The 21830-nt window shown below is 47.7% G+C and overlaps 4 protein-coding genes and 1 long non-coding RNA gene across 5 annotated transcripts; 2 read left to right on the top strand and 3 right to left on the bottom strand.

The window, feature by feature from the left end:
• The first annotated feature begins 4366 nt into the window (after positions 1-4366).
• Positions 4367-6315, top strand: LOC100841283 (transcription factor MYB41). Its single transcript, XM_003560049.4, has 3 exons — positions 4367-4724; positions 4836-4965; positions 5094-6315. Exons 1-3 carry the CDS (start codon positions 4592-4594, stop codon positions 5947-5949), a joined length of 1119 nt encoding a protein of 372 aa, XP_003560097.1. The 5' UTR covers positions 4367-4591; the 3' UTR covers positions 5950-6315.
• Positions 6316-9981: 3666 nt separating this feature from the next.
• Positions 9982-12567, bottom strand: LOC100835303 (laccase-4). Its single transcript, XM_003562845.4, has 3 exons — positions 12348-12567; positions 11721-12246; positions 9982-11347 (listed from the first exon to the last, which is right to left on the bottom strand). The coding sequence occupies exons 1-3, from the start codon at positions 12450-12452 to the stop codon at positions 10233-10235; spliced, it is 1746 nt and encodes a 581-aa protein (XP_003562893.1). The 5' UTR covers positions 12453-12567; the 3' UTR covers positions 9982-10232.
• Positions 12568-13256: 689 nt separating this feature from the next.
• On the top strand, positions 13257-14010 carry LOC112269734. Its single transcript, XR_002961668.1, has 2 exons — positions 13257-13401; positions 13477-14010. It is a non-coding gene; the product is annotated as an uncharacterized LOC112269734 (long non-coding RNA).
• LOC100834994 (chlorophyll a-b binding protein CP29.2, chloroplastic) lies at positions 13864-15170 on the bottom strand. Its single transcript, XM_003562844.4, has 2 exons — positions 14580-15170; positions 13864-14489 (listed from the first exon to the last, which is right to left on the bottom strand). The coding sequence occupies exons 1-2, from the start codon at positions 15084-15086 to the stop codon at positions 14130-14132; spliced, it is 867 nt and encodes a 288-aa protein (XP_003562892.1). The 5' UTR covers positions 15087-15170; the 3' UTR covers positions 13864-14129.
• Positions 15171-15779: 609 nt separating this feature from the next.
• LOC100839581 (protein THYLAKOID FORMATION1, chloroplastic) lies at positions 15780-20546 on the bottom strand. Its single transcript, XM_003562859.4, has 5 exons — positions 20193-20546; positions 18132-18402; positions 17471-17687; positions 16273-16388; positions 15780-16189 (listed from the first exon to the last, which is right to left on the bottom strand). The coding sequence occupies exons 1-5, from the start codon at positions 20353-20355 to the stop codon at positions 16096-16098; spliced, it is 861 nt and encodes a 286-aa protein (XP_003562907.1). The 5' UTR covers positions 20356-20546; the 3' UTR covers positions 15780-16095.
• Positions 20547-21830: the final 1284 nt, after the last annotated feature.

Raw genomic sequence — 21830 nt, 5'->3', positions numbered from 1 at the left:
GGGGGGAACGGGTTTGCGTGGCAATGGTTGTTAATTTGGGCGTGTGTTAGCTTGAAAACTGCTGGGGATTTGAGTATGGCATGAAAGGTGGCTGGTGTCTCCATGGCGAGAGACATGGCCGGGCGCGTGTACTATTAAGTTAAGGAGGATATGATCAAGTTAATTACTACCAAATCTAGCTAGCTTGCTGGCGCAAGTATTTATCCGTGTGTGCTCTGTCTAATTATAAGTAGCTAGGTTGGTGTGCTAATTGTATACGATATGTGTATGTATCACTGCATCCGTTGCCCGTTGGCGTATATTAACAAATAGTAACAGGCATTAGCTAGTTTATCTTATCTACTAACAACTGTGTTGACTCTGCATATCAGGAGTGGAGTATGTTTGAAACAAATCTAGCTAGCTAGCTGCATGCCTAGGTAGGTTGATTATATATGTACACGTACGCAAGCTATATGTATGTATCGCGCGGTGTATCTGCCTAGCTAGGAAGTTAACTACTCCCTCGTTTTAAATTAACTGCCTCAGATTTCTGTAAAAGTTTATATAAATTGACGTCAGTTAATTTAGGGTGGGGAGTACAAGAGAGACTGTGTGATGTTACTGGATGTACGTATTTCACGATTTTTTGCTTACAACTCTGATTGCGATCCGTGTGCGTACGGACACAGGTTAAAGTACTCCAGGGCTGCAAAGCTGGTTGCGAAGCAGCTGCACGCAATGCTCGCTGGCACTTCACACGTGTGCACCGTGCATGCCCGGCCCAGGGCCAGCTGCTGTTGTCACGTGCGCTATAATCTAATCGTCTGTCGGTAAATTTTCCTCCAAATAAAGTTTGTTGGGTAATATTGGGTTCGATCGACGCTTAATTACCGTTGTGCTCTCATCACGCTCAATTAATTCGTGCGAAATCCCATTAGATGTAAGTTTAAATGCAAGATGCCAGTACTGCTAATATTCTTGACTGAAACAGTGATGTGGTCACTGATTACTTGCATACCGTACCGTTTTCCTAAATTAAATCTGAGAAGGACTTTCGCACAACTAGTCTAAAAGAGGCACATTTTCATGACATATGTACGTAAATGATGTTCGCGTTTGGAAATGGTCCCGGCCTAAAAGTGCCTGTCTATAGCTCATGAAGAAAACTATACTAATGATCAGTGTGAATCCGTACCGTTAGTGGAGCGACTTGCATACTTGCTTTGCCTAATTTGGCTTGGTTACTTCCTGTTTAAACTAAGATGAGTGCGCGCATTAGTTGGGAGATCTTGGCTAATCTGGCTAATCAGGGAGTGGCGGTACAGGTTTGTGGTTGGGCAACAGAGTTAATTAATCCTACATTACTACTATCTGCAAGTAAGCATTCTACTACTATATGAATTGACTGTTTTAGTTGCGCGTTCGATGGAGTGGATGAGATATTGGTTACATTGTTAAACTGTGTCTTAAGCTACACACTTTCCTTTCTTCTCCCAACCTTCTATTTGCAGCTATGCTCATCAGCTAAATTAAACTTGTATGATCGTTGGTTTCCTGTGTGCTACTGCTACTTTGGAATATTGATCTGCCTAATCTTAATCTATCTTCTTCTCCTAATGGAAAGAAAATAATGCTCAAGATTTCGTGTTGGAAGGAACCTTAGGAGGTCAAAATGATGACCAAATTAATACTGCTCCTTTTTTTTGGGAGCAATTATACTGCTCCATTGAAGTGCCCTGGTGTACTGGCATGTACAAGTGGCCCATAATGTGTATTTTGTCGAGCAATTATTGTGATGGCTAAATGGTCAACTGACGTGGACACTTGACGCCCGATTGGCAGACACGCGTCAGTTGAGCTTAGTAATACTATGTGTCCTTTGTTGTGATTCATAAACTAATGAGAAAAATTAAAAATGATCGATCGATCATGCTAAATGGAAAGAAAGAATTTTTGCAAAGGAGCAACCTCGTTGTTCCTCCTTACCCTTTGGTCTATATGGAAAGAAAGAAATAACCGTATTTTCCAAAGGAAGCTAATGCGAGCTGTTCAGGTCGTTGAATGTAAAAACCGAGGCAGTCCTTTGTCGAAAGGTAGATCAATTGTCCCTCGGTGCTTTAGTTTCTGGTTTGGATGATGTACCATAATTTGTTTCTTGAGACATCGTTTGACTTCTTTTTGGTTTGTTTTTTCCTCCCCCATTTCTAGTTACCTTTGTAACTCCTCCATGTCGAACCCGTTTTGACTCAATTGGCAATAAATGACACGTTGTGTTGTTTCGTCAAAAAAATCATACTAAATGAAGGACTAAAAAAGTAATCTTCGAAGTCAGTTTTTCAGAATATGAATGTTTCTCAAACATCGATAGTCTCTCAGACACATCTGAGACCACAAATTGCCATCATGCTATATTCATGTAATCTAACAAAAGTACATGTGGTGTGGAACTAACTTCCAAAGTCAATTTGGATATGAATGTCAAGTACTATCCATCCAAAAGTTCTGTAAAATGTTATGTCTAAAACGACTACCGGATTACCAGAGGGCCGTAATTTCTTGGTTACTCCATACTACCCTAAGCCTAAACTTGCGACACCAGTCGTTCACGCTTCATTCACCTGATCTCGCATCCGTACAACCTGTAGTAAAAAAAAACTCTTTTGGTTACATTTTTCTCTTGATGTCACTTTCAACCCCCCTTTACACCTTCTTCTTTACTTGAGGAAACTTTTTTGACATTCGTTTTCACTTTAATAAACCAAAAAATAATATCCGCAAAGAAACGTCGTCTGTTGGCCGTGGAGAGACACGAACGCACGTACGAACACGATCGAGATCAGTCGCCATTGCCAGGACACAAAAAAGCACGAGCCGTTCGAACGCACACCACAATCAGCTAGCAGCAGGTGGTACACCTGTCTGTGTGCACACCTGCATATATATACTTGTCAGCCGCACGGCCGTCCCCCGGCACACACGACACGATCAGGAATCTCTTAAATTAACCGCAGAAACTTTCCATCGATCGTTTTACGGACCATGGATGGATGGATCGTCACACGTCGAGATCCGCAGGGATTCGGAGATAGATACGCCGCCTACGAGGCACACGTACGTACGCCGAGCAAACGGCGTCTCGAAACGGGCGTGGCGCGCCTTCGTTTCGTTTTCCTTTGGATCACGGTGAGATGACTACTATACTACAGTAGCTATCAAGTGGCCGGCCGGCCGGCCATGCCATGCCGAGCCGTGCGGCGTGGCGGGTAGCGACGACGTTAGAGAGCTGGCGCGAAGGCAGTTGCATGCACCTACACTGACTGTGCACAGGAATTAAAAGGAAAGCTGCCACACGCGGGCGGGGGCCTCCGCCGCTGCCCGGTTATCGCTGACGCCTCCTGTGTCCTGTAGTCATGTGCTGTGAGCTCTGGTCTGGCCCCCTCCGTGAGCAGGAGCGTTTCCCTTCCATGCAGAGACTACTAGAGCTGGCCGGCCGGCAAGAGTCTGTGGGGCGTACGTACGACGTCCCCAGTGCAGGCACCGACGTACCGTACCACGGGGGGCAGGGCAGGGCAGGGCTATCCTTCCGTCAACGCCAGCCAGCCAGGTGGCAGGCAGGATACAGGGGTCCATGAACCATGATATGGACGAGACCGAATGACCGATCAACCGGTAATTGTAATTCCTCTTGGATGATTACCCGGGCGGAGCGGCCTTGATTATTGGTCATGTAGTCAAGTAGTGAAATGTAAATTGTTTGTTTTTTCACTCTATCATTGCGGTTGTCTTGTAGCGATCGACAAGCTGGGGGTCGATCTAGATCCTACTACCACACTGATTAAAATTAAACCATCCAGCTGATTGGGGATGTCTACTATGGTAGGCCGATGAAATCGGCACGTTCCCTAATGAGATGGGCGCGCGCGCATGCAGATGCAGGGGAAGGGAAAAGATATATCCACACGTACTCTCTACTCGACCCGTAAAGGGGTCGACACATGTGATTATCCCAGCCAAAACATAAGACTAATGGCTATAGAGGCTCAGTTTAGTGGCTTTTGCCTGAAACGATGGGATAGTCCGGTTGGCACGTCAGCGCGTGCCGCGGGATCTGTTTGGCTAATTTTGGGGGTGCATGGCTTATCCTGCGTACGGAGTACCACGTCTCTTTCCTCGAGGGAGGTAGAAACAGAGGAGCTAGGCCGGCCCGGACGAGACGCTGATCCGTGGCCCTGAGAGAGAGAGACGTACGTGACTGTAGCTCGCAGCCACGTCGCGGCCGCGAAAAACAAAGGCCGGCACCGAATCCTGTTGACTTCGACCACCACCCGAGCCCCGTCGCCCTCGCGCCCTTTATAAGCCTTTCAATCGCCCCACACACCTTCGTCTCCCGTCCTGTACCTCCGGCCGGCTTTCACACTCGTAGTAGTTCTCTCCCTCGGCCTAGCTTCTTCTCCATCCCTGTAGCTAGCTCCAAGCTGCGAGACAAACCGGGCCTTTTAATTTCCCCTGACCGCCGTCTCTCTACAGTTGCTGTTGTGTCGTCCATCGTCGTCCTGTGTGCGCGCGTGCTTTTGTGTGTTATTGATTTGATCGGGCGGTCGGTCGGTCGATGGGGCGCGCGCCGTGCTGCGACAGGGCCGGGCTGAAGAAAGGGCCGTGGACGCAGGAGGAGGACGAGAAGCTCGTCTCCTACATCAAGAAGCACGGCCAGGGCAACTGGCGCACCCTCCCCAAGAATGCCGGTGAGCGACTCGTTCAACTATACTTGATCTCTTCTCACACAAAATTAATGGTGCATGCCAGCTGATACTAAATTACTACTCTATCTGCTTGTGTTGTGTGTATGTGTGCAGGGCTGGAGCGCTGCGGGAAGAGCTGCCGCCTGCGGTGGACCAACTACCTACGGCCGGACATCAAGCGCGGCCGCTTCTCCTTCGAGGAGGAGGAGACCATCATCCAGCTCCACAGCATCCTCGGCAACAAGTAAGCATAACTACTGTACTCCAGTTAACACCATCAACAACCAAAACTAGCTTAGCTAGCTTCCCTGTTGCGAGTTTGATTGATTTTTGATGTTAATTTCCGTGCATGATTGCTTTGCTTGATATTAGGTGGTCAGCCATTGCGGCGCGCCTGCCGGGGCGGACGGACAACGAGATCAAGAACTACTGGAACACGCACATCCGCAAGCGGCTCCTGCGCATGGGCATCGACCCCGTCACCCACGCGCCGCGGCTCGACTTCCTCGACCTCACCTCGCTCCTCAACAAGCACCACCACCCCGCGGCAACAAACGCCTACTACCCCACGCAGGCCGACCTCGAGGCGCTCCGTGCGCTCGAGCCGCTCGCCAGCTACCCTGCCGACCTCCTCCGCCTCGCCTCCACCCTCCTCTCGCCCCCAAACCAAGACCAACAGCAGCAGCAGCAGCAGATGCTCCTGATGCCTTGGCTGCAGATCATGGCCCAGCAGCAGCAGCAGCAGCAGCAGCAGGTGTCTGATCAACGTGCCACGGCTGCAGCTGCGCACCAGCTGCTCATGCAGCAGCCCTGCGGCCTGGCGGCGGGCCAGATGCCAGGCCTGGTTCACCACGCGAACTTGCAGGAGGATCACATGGTGCCGGGCTGTGTCGTCGACTACGCGCAGCCCCCGGCAGCTGGTGCCTGCTACGACTACGTGCCGGCGCTGATGCACATGGTGTCCGACGCCGACGCGTCCAACAACAACAACAACAACCTGCAGTGGAGCAGCACGGTCGACACGGGTAGCAACAACAACGTCGGCTCCGGCGTGTCCACGCCGTCTTCGAGCCCCGCGGCGGGCCGGGTGAACTCGGCGTCCACGACAACGACGACGACAACCGCCTTCGGCGCCTTGAACGACGTGATCGCCGCCGACGACGCCGACGCCGGGCTGTTCGACATGCAACTGTACTCCGATCTCCTGGATGTCAGCGACTACATGTAACGACCGAAAACCCAACGTACACGCGCGCGTAACCGATCGAGACCGAGCTAGGGAGCAAAACACATGCATGATGATGATCACGAGAGGCAATTTTTGTACAGGGTTAATTAATTGTACCATTTTTATCCAGTTCGTGTGCATGCATCAGCATCACTGGTTACTGTTAGAAGCTTCACCTGGATTTTGTGGCTATTGTTATTTCGATCTTGAATTAATTAGTCCATGTTTGTGTGGTGCATGTCAGTGTGGGGGGGATCGTGGCAAAGGTGGCTTCATATGATTGGTGGAGGCGGCTGCTATCCCTCTCACTTGCATCATCGCCTTTGTCTCCAGCGAAGAAAAAATAGGGTCACTACTCCGATTGCTTTTCTGAGAATGCTACTCTATATTGTCCATTTGTCCTTGTTCATTACACATTTATTTAATTTTTGCTAGCTGCCTCTTTTATTTCATTGGTGTACAGTGCGTACGTACGTACCAGCATATATAAAGGCAGAAATCGTCAAGGGGAGGAAGAAAAAAAAAACTTGAATAAGGACACCAGTAACTGTCAAGTCACTGATATGATATGGTCACATGATAAGCAATAATTTCGTGAATAGTTGGGAAATATAGACTAGTATACGTTGGTGTGTAATTTTAATGATTGCTGCTCAATCTGCCTGGTCGATGAGCGAGCTACAGCTATCCAATTGACAACAGGTATTGATTTCCGTTGAGTTTTTTGTGAAGTCAACAAAAAATCTATGATATGTGATGGATATTGATGTTAATCATCAAGTTACATCGAAGTTTACATATGTAGTTTTATACTATATGTTGCAGCTTAGTATATTTCGCTTGCTTTTGCGCATGGTCAGGTCAAATGGTCAATGTATGACTCCTGTTGTCGCGGCAAGTCGCAACTCTCACAAGGTTGCATGCGACTACACTCTGCTTAATTATATCTGCAGTACTATACGTAAAGTGTGTATGCAGGCCGATTGCAATCCGCTAAGACGCGTGCATCAGAAGTTCTATAAGTTTGACCAATCATGTATTGTTTCAACTGTGTAGGAGTACTCCGATCGATATATACCATACGTATGTACAAGTCTCAAAACGCAACACAATGTATGCATGTATAAGTATTCTTATAATAAACATGCATGGGATGGGACGTACATCATGAGGAAGGGCCAAAGATAGAAGAGATGGCGACAACAGGGAAGAGTGCGGCGATCGTGCCCAAATGCTACATGCATGTATGAAACGGCGCATTGCAGCAGTGCCCCGTAGTACATCGAACATGATCCTTGAGAGCTAGTTCGGTTATGCTCTTCAAGGTGGGGATTGACAGAGAATGTGAAATTTTAGTTCAGTTTCTCTCTAATCCCTCTCAATCCCTACATGGATTACTGCAAACGAACAGGCCCTAATTTGTAGCTTGTCCTTGATGCTGCAGACAGTTGGCCGAGGTGGAATTTTTGTTTAGGGTGGGCAACTAGGCCTTTGCGAAATTAAAAGAGATCACGGATGAAAAGGAAAAGCTCTTTAACAAAATACACCAGCTTGTTCTGAAATCTGACCTTGAACTCTGAAAAACCATATTTCGACAAGTAATATGGACCGGAAGGAATACTATTTTTATGCCACATATACTTTATATTGATAGATCAATTTTTTTTGTTTAAATCATGGTTAAAAGAAACGAAATGTGCTTTATATTTTGAAACCAAAGAATGTATATGTACTAGTAGAGAGGTAGTTCGGACGACATATGCATAAATCGCACGTACCACATTTGGGTACGTTCGATTTGGTGGATCGACAGCAAAAAGTTGGCAAGAAAACGTTGTAATCTAGCTAGAGCTATCTTACTAGACGATACTACTATGTAGTAAACTGGAAAATCTGCGCTGCCAGGACAACGTACGTACTGTGGCAGCAGGGTGCCCAGACGACACGGTTTTAGTTGAGCAAGGTAAAGCTAGCGTGACATGTGATTCGGCACAACGATCGATCGAGAAGATCGCTTGGACCATACTACGCCCGGCCATCCGTGGATAGCTAGGACCAGTGCGTCGACCATATCACGTTTCGAATTCGAAAGAAGGGAGAAGAAGAAAAAGTCAGTACTGCGCGCAGACGCCGTGCGCGCGAGAACAAAATTACGGAGCGTCCGTTCCTGCCGCATGCAGTCTGCATATGTGTGTGTGTTGTCGCGTCGAGACGGGCCGGAATCGCCGCAGCCATGCGAATGTTTCGGCGCTACGTACTTATCGATGCGTAGTACATGCGAGACACGGACGTCGCGCGGGGCCGGTTTGACTCCGTGGCGCATCGCGGCCGTCCAATGCGCCTCGGCGTGGACGCGTGGGATGCCCTGCCTTGCCACCTCGGTGTACGGCCGCCGTCGTTGTCGCCCGTCTCCCCCAATCATCTGACTTCTCCCACGCCCGACCCCGATCATGTAAGTAGCCATGCTTTCGATCTCTTGCGGACGTTGGGCTTACGTGCGCACGTACGCCCGTAGTAGGTTAATTACCGGGTGTTTAATTTAGCCGTCCTGGTGGCCTGGGATTATCTTCGCTAGCTTCCCTGTCGACCGTCTCACTCCGGTAGTCAAATTGTTCTAGAATACATTTTCGACAGCGACAGATTGTAGTGTTGCAGAGCAGGAATTGAAACTCTGCGACCATCAATTTCCGTACTCCGCGCGTTCTCGCAACTTCAATAGGGCAGCTTGATACTTTTTTTTTTGAGGAACGGCAGCTTGATACTGATACACATCTCCTTTGGAACCCGATCGATAGGCCGGCATGCAGAAACACAAGACCCGTGCATGAAACCATCACGCTACTCGAAGCATGAAAATACTCCAAACAAGCGTCTGACCTTGCATGCACAGTAGTTTGACTCGACGGAGCAGGCCAGCATCCTTGAGAAATTAAAGTCTGCCGCAAAAGGTGAGTCCCAGGAGGACCACCACATGCATATATAATGAGCTAGGTGTGGCACTCCGCGACGCCGGGCAAAAGCCCACGCCCCACCTGGCAGGCGTGCACACGCGACGTACAGTGCGACGCTGTGGCTTTGACCTCAGACGCGAGTTAAAATACGGCTCGATGAAACCGTGCGCACCTTTTTTTCTCCCGAGACTCGCCCCCGGCCGACCAAGAAAGCGGCCGCGCGCGGGGGGCGGCGGACGACCGGCGCGCGGGCGGGCCGCCCAACATCCTCTTGCGGCCGATCCGGGGCGCGAAAAGCTGCCTTTTGTCCGGCCCATCACACGTATCGATCCGGCAGCCGTTCCGTTCTGCTTCCAGCCTTTGACTGCCTGACCCGCCGTGCAGTGCCTCTCCAGAACAGCTGTGCAGTACGCTGCTGCCTGCTAGTACTACACTACTACTAGCTTGGTTATCCACTCGACTTTGCAAGGCGTTGCGATCACCACAGTACTACACGACTAATAACTAGTCCACTGCTAGAGTCTAGAGAGCAGGGAGGCAATTCCGGAAGAATACAACAGGCATGTTTGTAACGCGAGAATGTCGTGGCGCTCTAAACGGTGCGCGCTCTAGCCGGCCCAGGGGACAGGGCGTCTCGGCCCATGCCCACCGTTTCTGTGGCCTCTTTCCGCAGGCCATCTTGTTTCCATTCAAAAAAAATTACTCCCTCCCATCCGTGTTACTGTCGAAATATCACATGCATCTATCTAGACACTTTTTAAACATGGATACATTCATATTTTGACAAATTTGAAGCAAGTAATATGTGTCGGAGGGAGTATCTTATTTTCATCGCGCCAGAAGATTTTTGAAATATAATAAAGATAAATTCTGATGACGATAAACAAAAGCACTTTAGTCAAAAACTTGATACGAGTAACAATTAATAAAACTAAATTAATAAAACATGTAATTGGATTTCAAAAGGAATTGGTACGACGTATTAGCATTGCAAGTTTAATCCATGCTTACGCCGTAAATACTTGATTCAAAAGCATGGCAGCTCATCCAATGCATTCACACATTCCAACTAAAGACAAAATAGCAGGAAAAAAAATCCAAGATGTCGACGTGCATTTCACGTCATTTTATTCAACATGTATCAAAACATCATCATCATAACTTGGTAAACAGTTCAGGAAAAGGGAAAAAAAGGAAAAAAAAAAACAGAAGAAGGTTAGCTGGGAGCGAACTAAACACACTAAAATCTCCCGCGACCTATGAGAGAATTAAAGCAATCACAAGCTCTTTAACCAATCAAATGGGTGAGAAAAAAACTCTCACAATGTGAGACTAGCATTTGGGAAGATCAGACGGCGGAGGAAGCAACTTCTGGTTGGGCAGGCTCCCGTCCCGTACGAGCCACGCCATTCTCAATCCCCACGTGGTGTGCACCTCCAAATGACAATGCATGAACCACACACCTGGATTATCAGCAATGAAACGAATAGCCACCCAGCCGCCCGCTGGCACAGCGACGGTGTTCCGCTCGACGGGGTCGACGAGGTTGAACTGGGCTGGGTCATTCACAACGTCGTAGTTGCCAAACCCTTGGCCGACCACGAAGAAGTTGAAGCCATGCAGGTGCAAGGGGTGGCTCTCTATGCCGAGAATGCTCGTATCTTGCATCACGAGTTCCACTGATGCATTGAATGGCAACACGAGTAGCCTGGTCCCCTGTGCCACGTTCGTGTTGTTCGGCGGGGTCCCCGTGTAGTTGAATGTCGAGAGAGGCGCGGTTGGAAAGTTGGATGCATACACGCCCTTAGACATGCCCATACCGGTGTAGTGCGACTGCAAGAGAGCCGTGGAAGGGAGCACCAGGGAAACGTTGTTCACGGCCGCCGCAAACCGCGTGATGTTGGTAGGACCCTGACATGTTGTGTTGGTCGGGCACGGGAGCGTGCCTAGCCCAATCGTGAAGAAGAACCGCTTGTCCACCGATTGTGGCACGGCTGCGGGGTAACTAGCCGTGGCGAGGCTGCGGAGCTTGGCGGTGAACTTTGTGACGAGGCCGGTGTCGTTGAAGCGAGGTAGCTTCGGCCTGAAGAGCGGAAGGTCCTTGTTGAAGCTTGATGACACAGAGCCGGAGCTGGGGTTGTGGTACTCGAGGATGCCGGCAACAGTAGTGTTGTCGAAGGTGCCGGGCCTGATGTTCGAATATGGCACGGCAGACATGAAGAAGTTGGCCTTGGGGTAGAACAGCTTGGCGGTGAGGAGGACGTTGGTGGTTTGGCCTGGGGAGATGACGAGGGTGTCAACGGTGAACGGCTTGACGTAGACGGCATCAACCTCGACGACCGTGAGCCTGTGCTTGGCAATGGAGAAGAAGAGCTCGTCATTGAGTGCCGCGTTGATGAGGCGCAAAAGGTATGTTTTCCCCGGTTGCACCTTTAGCTTGAATGTGTCTGCAAGGTGCCCACAATTAGTATATCATTTTTCACGCTTTATAAATCTTTGACCGATAGCGAAACCACTATACTGACCAAATACTGACCAAATAGAAAGCACACCTAGCTAGTCTGGTCCAAATGTTTTTTAGCTACAAGATCACTCCCTGTCGGTGTACCAAATGTTAGTCGAGTACTACCGGATTCCATGAGAATAACACTGGAATAACTCGTCCAAACTAAAACATCATTGCATTTGATAAACTACAAGAGTGCATCGCAGACATCAAATATATTTTTTTGTCTCCCCATTGTGATGGTTCCATGGACGGTGAAGTATTATTTTCTCGCTTTCTCCGAGACACACTGTTAACCAGAAGCACGTACGTACCTTTGGCGGAGCAGTTGTAGAGCGGTCCAGGGAGTCCATTGATCGTGAACGCGTCGGAGATATTCGGGGCTCCACCCGTTTGGAGCGCCTGCTTGACCACCGCCTCTGTGTCAGCCTTCCACCACTCCCCAAACAGAATGGGGACCTCCTCATGCGGCGCGGCGAACGGGTAAGGGACGCCGAACTCAGGAAGGATGACAATTGCACCATAAACGGTGGCACGGAGCCAGGAGATGTGCGCGTGCCACCATAATGTGCCGCGCTGCCCGGTGATGGTGAAGTTGTACACGTAGCTCTGGCCTGTCTGGATCGGGCACTGCGCCACGTAGGCCGGCCCGTCGGCCCAGCCGCTCCGCAGCTGCCGGATGCCGTGCCAGTGCAGCGTCATGTTGTGGGAGACCTGGTTGGTGACGCGGACCAGGACGCGGTCGCCTTCCCTCGCCACCAGCGCCGGACCGGGGAACTCCCCGTTCACCGTCACGATGCTCTTCGTGGCGCAAAGCCTCGTCACGTTCGCCATTTGCACCTGCGTGTGTACAGAGATAATCAATCAAGGTTTGATCCAGATTACTGCCGGAAATGCATGCAGAAAATCGTAGGTGCATGAACTGTGGATTATATAAATACATTGAAATCGAAGTGCCTGGTGATGCCTTGCGCTTGGACGATGAGCAGCACCAGGGTTGCCATGAAGAGAGACCAAGGAGCCGGGAGACCGGGAGAGGCAGCCATGGCCGTGGTATCTAGGCTTTTAGCTGCTGCTATATCTTGAGTTGTTTGTTCGATCAGCTCTTGAGGAGCAGATGTAGCCAGGCAGGGACGGAACGGATGTTGGAACCGAAGTACTTGAGTTTATTTATACACGCAGGAAGTGGCAAACATGCACCAACTACGTACCGCCGCGCCATTTCCTTGAGGTTTTTCTACATTCCCTGGTCAATTTTCGTTTGGTGATTCGGTGGATGAACGATCAACACAGGAGTGTGGCTAAAGCCAGTGGGTCTGAAGGATCACCTCTGGTTTCGTTTATTTGCATGGGCAGTCACGTAAGGTTTCCGTTGTAACCATAATTAAAGGAAAAGCATGTGGAAGGCAAAAAGGACGTGGATTTTGTGTGCTCCCGTGTGGGCCAGCAAAAAGTCGTTTCCGAAGAAACCCATTTATTTGAAGTTCATAATCGAAACATCACTTGCACATTGAAGTTAGGTCCTGCAGCTTAATCGAAACATCACTTGTACGATACAGCAACATTAGTTCCTGGAGGAAAAACAGAACACGATATGGACAATTAGTTCCGTTAGTCATTGTCAACACACACACACACACACACCAACAACCTACTCCATATAGGTTCAGAGCTTCGTGATAAGTTCAGAGATCGCTAAGCGGTAACGTCAATTCGATCGTGATGGTTTCTTTCACCTACGGTCCAACACCGATGCGCTTATACTATGTTGACCAACTTTTGCATGATCACTAGCTTGGTCGGCAACTCGGCATGGAAACGGCCGATCGAGGCTTCCATATCCTGATATCGATCTAGTAGGTGCAACCTGCATAGTTGTTGGTATGGCATCTATCTTTGGCGTGCGTTCTCGAGTTCTTCTTTCCTTGTACAATTCCCAATAGAGAGAAGGATGCTTGAACCAACACGATCGACACTTTGCCTCGTATTTTATCGGTCAGTGTCCAGTTCATACCTTTACATACACTTCTTCCAGGCTGCTGTGTTAATTTGATCGAGGAAACGGTGCAGGGAACTGGACCGAGTACCGCAAGGGCCGAACGGCGGGCAACAAGGGGACCGGCCACTGTCCGGCCCGACAGAAGAACAGAGGAGAGCGGCCCATTGAGTGTTTTGGGTCCGAACCAGCCCAGAGGAGAGGAAGGCTGAGTGGGCTGGATCGATCAACATTCTCTTCATGGGCCTAGCAAGTCTAACGTTCTCGGCCTGGGCCTAGCTCTTTTTTTTTGGGAATTTCACAAAACAAAATGAAATGGAAAACAAATGTCAATCTGAATCATCGACACACTAGTAGCTCATGATGTGGCTGCCAGAGTGTAATCCCCACATGAAAAATCGCCAGCTCCTGGCTGTGTATGCTTTTGTTCGTTACTTTGTAACTGAGGGGAAAAAACCAACTCAAGAGAAATGTACAAGTGGATGCATTAATTCACCGTTGGTTTCATATATTACACAAATCACCAAAGTCATCCCAGCAGCTCTCCTAAGTAACCAGACCTGCGTTTAACCAACAAAGTATCGTCCATCTTCGTGCCCTCTCACCGCTCATCACAAAACTAAACCAGCCACACGTTCGTTCGTAGTACACGAACTCGTCGGTCCATTTCGCAGCTGAGCTGACAGAAAAAACGTGTACACTGTTGAAACGACCCATAGGACTAGGTCTAGGAGCCCAAGGTGTCGAAGATGGTGGTGTGCAGCGGGTCGCTGAGGTGGGTGGCCCAGTTGTTGAGCGGCCCTTTGCCCGTGGCGGCCGCCTGCACGGCGAAGCCGAGGAAGCCGACCATGGCGAGGCGCGCGTGCTTGATCTCCGCCAGCTGCAGCCGCTCCTTCTTCTCCGGGTCCGCCGCCAGCCCCAGCGGGTCGAAGTAGGACCCGCCCGGGTACAGCCTCTTCTCCGGGTCCAGCTCCGCGTTCCTCTGGAACTCGATGTAGCCGATCACCAGCACCTCGATCCAGATCAGCGTCGTGATCGTGAACGGCAGCGGCTGCCCCAGGTACGACGACCCGTCCACCAGCTCCACCTACATCAGAATTCATACGTCGTCCTTCAGAATTCAACTCAATTGCCTATATATACATATATGCATATATATGTGGGGGATTTTGGGTACCTTGCCGGCGTCCTGCCAGGTGACGCCGGTGAGCCACTCGACGGTGAGGGCGCCGAGGGTGGCGAGCATGGCCCAGCGGCCGTGGATGAGCTCGCACTCGCGGAAGCGCTGGAGGCCGAAGACCTCGGCGTAGGGCTGGAGAGGGGTGGACTTGATGTCGGCGTCCTCGAACCGGGTGCCGATGACCTCGCCCGCAAGGTTCTGGGCCAGGTTCTGGTCCAGCGAGTCCGGGTCGTACTGTAGGTACTCCGCGGGCTTCCCGAGCCCGAACGGGTCGAACCCGTAGTCGCCCACCAGCGTCCCGTCCAGGTACTCGGGCGCCTGCGCCCCCGGGAACCACAGCGGCCGATCCGTCGTCGGCGGCGCCCGGGACGCCTTCTTCGCCGGCGCCTTCTTCCGCCCGAGCCCGAACCCGAACCGCGCCACGATGCGCCCGTTCTGCGGCGCCGGGTCCGCCAGACGCGTCCCCAGGAACGTGCTCGCCGCCGCCGCCACCGACGAAGCCATGGCTGCTATACGTACTCACTCGATCTCCTCCGTGTGGTGCTGAGGCGGGGTGTCTGCGGTGTGTGGTCGTCACGGCCACGGGGGACGAATAAATAGGGTGCTTATAAGAAATTCGCGGTGTTATCTCTGCGTGGCAGATCGGACGGCGAGGGAGGCGACTGAGATCTATCTGACGGGCGCGATCGGCGCTGCCTTATCCGGGTCTTATCTGTATCGTCCTATGAACGGGGGAGGTTGCGTTGGACGTCTGCGACACGTGGACGTGCCGGGTTGGATGGAGGGGGCTTTGGGACGCTTGTGATTTGTGGTCTTCAGGGTGCGTAGGACCTCAAGATATCGGTTAAAATGACTCCGCAATATTGCGCTTCTAGCTCAATAATAAATGTTGTGGCAGTGTATTTTTGTCCTTTGTGGAAACAATTTGCTTTGAATTTTCGTATAGTCGTGCTTTGGGAAAGCACCATTGTTGACTATGGCTGTGTAAGCTTCCATGCTAGTACTTCAGTAAACCATCAGTTCCCTAATTTTCTTTAAATTTTTCTTATGCTATGTTGAAGTGTACTGCACTTGGGTGAAATAAAGGAGAACTTTCCAGAAACTTTACAATGATCCAGCACATATTTGACCTAGTTTATGATCCTCCTTTCCACCACAATATATAATTTCTCAGTTATAGAGCCTTGTAAATGCAGATTCAGATAAACAGAACCATGCAAAATGATTTCTTTGTCATCACAATATATAATTTCTCAGCTCGTGAGTAAATTGATCCTCAGACACCTCTTCGTGCTGTAAAACATGTGAAGAAAACAATACATTTTCGACAGAGAAAAGGAGAATTACAAAGTATCGAGCTCAACACTAAGAATAATCTGGATCTTTTTTGTACGGCAGATTACTACACCACAGGATGAGCAGCCAAAGATGCCCCTGATAGTTTCTCTACGCAGTCCAGATGAAACTGTTAATATCTGTTATCCGGCCATGCTCTCCCCTAGGAAAAGCTGAGTTAATGCATCACGGGATAAGAGTTTCCATCGAATTTTGCCACAGGTTCATTCGGCTTCGGAGTCTCTAATCTTTCTTCCCTCTTCTTCTTTTCCCTGCCAATGTAGCACAGCTAGCTTACTTCAATTCATTTCAACAGTCTAACACAGTAAAAATGGTACGGAGTACAAGAGATTACCTGTCGATGTATTCCTTGAGAAGTTCCTTGGCTTGAACTAATTTTGAGAGTAAGTTGCGGTAAATGTCGAGGTCTCTATCCACGCTTCTTTTATTGATGTTTAGAGCGGCACAAAGCTATTAAGCAAGTAAAGTAAGTCAGTACCTATGGTTATGTTAGCAAAGTAACAGTTAAGAGCATACTCCATTTTGAGATCATCACCAAGCACTGCCTAAACGGCTCAAAATGCTATGCTGGAATATTTGTTGTACATTGTGCAAATGTACTTCAGTGTATGCTAGAAATAGAATGCCTCGCTGATGCTTTTCAAGTACTCCTATACTCTGCAGCCTAAAAAAAAGTACTATACTCTGCATGTTACAATATCTTTATTGTGCAGTGCAGTACTAGTTAGATACCCTGGTGCTAAATGATCTAGTAGCAGCTGTTCTTTACTCTCGCCATCCAAAAGATTAAAGCAAAGATAAAGAGAGGGAACGAGAAATAAATAGAGGGGTAAACCAAAATGATAAGTGTAAATAATATCTTAGGGCCAAGCAGAAATGGCAGGCTATCATTTCTATTTCGTAGACATATTAGAAAGAAATATAAGTAAACAGTGCAGGTCTACCCTACTGTCTTTATTTTTTGCGAGATACCCTACTAGAGACATATTAGAAAGAAATATAAGTAAACAGGGTAGAAGAGTTTACCATGCCAATGACATGCAAAGGTCAAAACAAAGTCCACAGCAGAAAGCCTAACTTAAAAGGTCTACCCACAGAAAAATATGGATGCGCACCTAGAGACATGCTACAAATCAAACTTACCTTGAATCCCCTATTTCAGCTCAAGAAACACCAGAAATCATAGAAACCAGTACAAACTTGAATAATGACATGCCAAAGGATTAGCATAATCTACAACCTCAGCCACTGGAGAACAAGATTTGGGAAGGCCAGTGCAGCAGTGCAAGCTATGTAAACACAATAGGAGTAGTTTTTGAAGCAATCATGGTTGCTAAGGATGAGATGCATTCACTCAACTGAATTATGATAAATTTTCTTGTTCTTGTGTCAACAAAAAAGACAATGAAAAACAAGTTTTTTGAGGTAAAAATTAGGAAACATACAAAATTGAATAGGAAGCACAATTTATTTAGAAGAAAAACAACAAAAAACAGAAAATATGCGAACAAATAAATAATGGCAAGAACAACCTTGTCTAGTACTGTTGGCTCCGTTGCATTTGCAAGTTCAAGCAAACGGAACAAGCCAACTGCAAAGAACCGGCTGTAGCTGAAGTTTCCGTTACCCTGGGCCCTTTCTGATATATCTTTCAGAACGGCCTCTATTTCCCCATCTCTGGAAGAAAATTCCACTAACAGGCTACCATTCTGGGCACGTGCCCACTCTTCCATCTTTTGTGCGTCAGCTCTGGACATAGAAAACAACACACTTAATATATTTGTTTGAAATAGAAACATTATGCAAAGAGGAACAGACTTCAATTGATGCCAACAAAACAAATGGAGTACAGAACTAGTAATCCAATAACACCTGAGATTTGGATGCACAGAAAGCAGAGCAACTAATAAGGACCCAAAAATAAAAGCATGATGCAAGAACTAGTTGAACTGGAAATTTTCACCAGAGATAATGTGCATAAATTGATTAAACATCTCTAAGAAAATTCAGAGTTGCTGAGTACATTTAAAGGGTTGAGGTTAATATACTCATGCAGAAACACTGACAGAAGTGAAATTATGACATTAACTTGGACAACAGAGTGTGTATATGAACAAAATTACTCTAATATGAAATACCAAGATGCTCACAAGACACTGGTTGAAGTTAAACTATATAAGTTCTAATATGTACCTGTATTGCTCAGGGTCTTCATTTAACGCTGTTATATATGACTTGAATATAGCATCCCTGTCCTCATTGCTGGGGTACCCTTCCATAAGCTGGTCGTAGACAGTGACAAAGCCAAGAGCAAACACAGGATCGTACTGGTAGGTACTTTTGTATCTCATTAGATGCTGCTGCACTAAAAGTTCTTGTAGGACTGTACTGTAAATGCTGGGGATAGGACGCTTGTATGACTTGAGAAAGTTCATCTTTGTATCCGCAACAGTAGGTGGAATATCTGTACAAGATTCAGAACAAATGAAAACTCAGACTAAGACTCGTAATTCAGTCATCCTATACATGATTAAGCATCTTCAGTGGATATAAATCACACCAATTCTCTTCAGTTGCATTTTCAACATACTCAAACGCCACAGAATGCACCAAAGTTGCATATGAATTACCAAAGTACTAGCAGCTGAATGTCAGATTAAGATCCTTAATTTGAGTAACAGAACATCTTCGGCCATTCAGACGTTCACTCCGTTTTTTTTTTTGAGCCAGACATATGCTGCTTTTTTAGCACGGCACAAATGATGGGTAAAAATAAGGTATTTGTAGCAGACACAACAACCTAGTAACACAGACTACAGCCGCAAATCATAAGTTCATCGCAAAACCAATCAAAACGCAGGAATAGTGAGGTGTGAAGAGCTTAGAAGCACGACCTCCCCGACCTCGCATCCAAGGCGGCACAAGTTAACAAGAAATATCCAAAGTTTCTGCTAAGAAAGAAATGTTTTCCAATCTTGGGCACAGGTTAGCCAAAATAAGCAAATCAAAGCAGTAGGTGCCTGGTGCACATGGAACATCCAACATGGTAGGGAGGATCATGGAGTCATTGACTGCATCTTCCATACGTCACCGAGGCCTTAGAATGCACTGGTTGGTGCCATGACTCCACCACTTGCAGACTTCCCTAGCTTATCAAATGACTATCCAGTAAATTTAATATCAAGTATCATGCTAACACAGACACTAAACTTGCTCTGCTGGTTCATTCTGCAATAGAATAGCTACTTCTCCATCCAAAAACTACAGGGACAAATTTGAGGATTGAGGGAACCAAGGAAAAATTCTCCCAAGGATGCTGAAGTCGATGAGTTTACTCCTGCATAAATTCCACTAGGCCAACCGCAGTGCAACATTGAGTAGAGGTGCAATTAGGAATCAATTTGGCAACGAGGACATAGGAACGTGTGATGGGAGTTCCAGGATCAATTTTTCCTTGTATTTTTGGATTTCTCAGATTAAGATTTGTCCTTGTATTTTTTGGACGGAGGGAGTACCAGTTGATTTAGCCGAACTGTACAATGACTTTGTTGCACCCATTTATTAGCTTCCCGTGCTTTTTGACATACTCTCCTGATGAGCAACTGTAACATTCAGATTAAACCTGTGATTAATGGGTGGAGGACCTTTACCATATCAATAGACTATAGCTGATCTTCCTGAGGCAGAAATGAAAGTAGAAGTCCAATTCAATGAGTGGCAAAGGAAAAAAAAACAAAGTTTCTTGATGGCAGTTTGATGCATTATTACCTCGAATGCACAAAACGAATTACAACTAGAAAGGTACAAACTACATGCGTCCAGACTACACTTCAAGAAATAGATAAGAATGAGACCAACAGTTTCAAAAAGACAACCTATGGTATGAAAAATTGATCAATTAGATACTGAATTCGTAAAAGGCGTGCTGGCCAAAGTGGTAGCAACGTATGGCGACTCGAGGCCCCATGCCCTGCCCAGACGCGCCGCCGGTCACCGGCTCAAACGAAACGAGGGTTACGGAGTAGGGGTGGGGCTTCATGCACTAGTGTGCCGCTCAGCGGCAACGCGTATCAGCTCGTCTCAGCCACGTTGTCTGGGCGGTCTCTGCAGAGGCACAACGGTGCCGCCGGGCCGGTTAGCTCGAGCGGCGGCCCATCACCGGCGGGATGCAGAGAGGGTGGGGAAGTGGGGAACTATGGCGTCTGTCAGGGGCCACAGCAAACAATACGAGAGACAAAGCGCGAGCAAACTCACCAGCGGTCGCGGCGACGCAGCGCACCACGGAACGTGAGCCGCGCCGAGCCCTCGCGTTGAGCACGACACCGCCGGAGATGCCCACCGCTGCAGTCGCCGTCGGCGGCCTCCAGTCGGCGGCTCGGCGCAGTGCGGCGAAGGGAATCGACGATATGGCCGCCATGGCACAGTCTTCCGGGTACTACCGCCCTTGCGCGGGAGGCGGCGGCGGATGGATGGTCGACACCGCCGGCGAGGGCAAAAGGGTAATTGCAGGTTTGCAGGGAGAGGAGCGACGAAAGGCTACTGCTCGCCGGGAAGGATGAGATCTTTCTTATCCAGTAGGCGAACAAGGGCTTCTTGGCCACCAGAAGTTGCCACATGGGATGACATTCTTTTGATTGGGAAATTTCTTGTTTTGGGTGGTATTTTGATAGTTTCTTGTTGAAATTTTATGGGCCTGAGAGGTTGGATTTGCTTCCGGTTTACATTTAGGACTCTTAGAGTAGCAGTTTGATGGATTAGTTTCAGACTTTACCAGCTAATGTCCATTGAAGTGCTTTGGCATGTTGTTATTTGTTAGTTGTGTGCACGCAATTAAAACATATTGGTTTAGGTAGACATAAATAAAATGATAACAATGGACAATTCCAATTTTTTAATTAAAATCTCCATTTAAAGTTTGTATTTCTAATTGTAGATCTAAAGGACGAGATAACATTGGTTCAAACATCTGAATTTTTTATGAGAAAACATCCTTCCTTCTCATCGATGTATATCTAGGAACTCCAAATTTTTTGATGACATGGCACTTTCAAGTACCACCACGAGCGTTACAGATGCACTAGACTTCTTTACCGGTACTCCTCTTTTTTCTCTCTCATCTTGAAACTCTCCAGATTGATAGATATGAGACAAAGTCTGGGCAGAGGAAAGTAAGATGTTTGGTTCGACAGACCATCGCATATTCATCACTCTCTTATCTCTCTCACTACAAGGACATTTAGAAGTAACCATGGTTTTCTCTATCACTGAGTTCTTGGACTATTCCTAGTCCTACAACATTTTTCTTGGTTCATTTTATCCCCATGTCATTGTACTTTGCGGAGAACAAGAGACACTCTAGGGTGGGAAGTGAAAGTAGGTTATCAACTTTTGTTTTGGGGGGGATGAGTTAGATGAAGCGAAAACTCCAAATTACTTTTGGGCTATCTTTAGTGACCCTATTTTCCAAAACTAATAATGGAATCCCATTTTTAGTTTTCAATTTTTCGTTTTGAAAACCTTCTCACATGTACATGTAGGTGTGCTCTACGTTTCTGTAAATTAAGAAATTGTCTTCATTTGTGGGTTACAGAAAAAAAAAAGTTTGGAACCATAATAGTAATCACAAAATGTTTTTTTATGAAATTCTGTAGATATGTAGTATCTTCGCATGCACATGTGATTGTTTTTCCATAAGACACCCAACCGCTAAATAAGGTTTTCATCATCACGATTTGCACTACCAACATGTCATAGTTTAGAAGTTGAAGCCACCGAACTAAACTAAATACAGGGAGAAAACCATTTGGAAAAAAGAGAGGCGCCACCGTTTTAGTGGTGTGCATGCCATACCACATGTGACGCTACTAAAGCATGGACTTTCTTCCTAACCCC

Source organism: Brachypodium distachyon, chromosome 1 (assembly GCF_000005505.3).
Source record: "Brachypodium distachyon strain Bd21 chromosome 1, Brachypodium_distachyon_v3.0, whole genome shotgun sequence".
In the NCBI taxonomy this organism is placed as follows: domain Eukaryota; kingdom Viridiplantae; phylum Streptophyta; class Magnoliopsida; order Poales; family Poaceae; genus Brachypodium; species Brachypodium distachyon.
The sequence above is the reverse complement of the archived record's forward strand: the minus strand, read 5'-3'. Positions and strand labels throughout refer to the sequence as shown.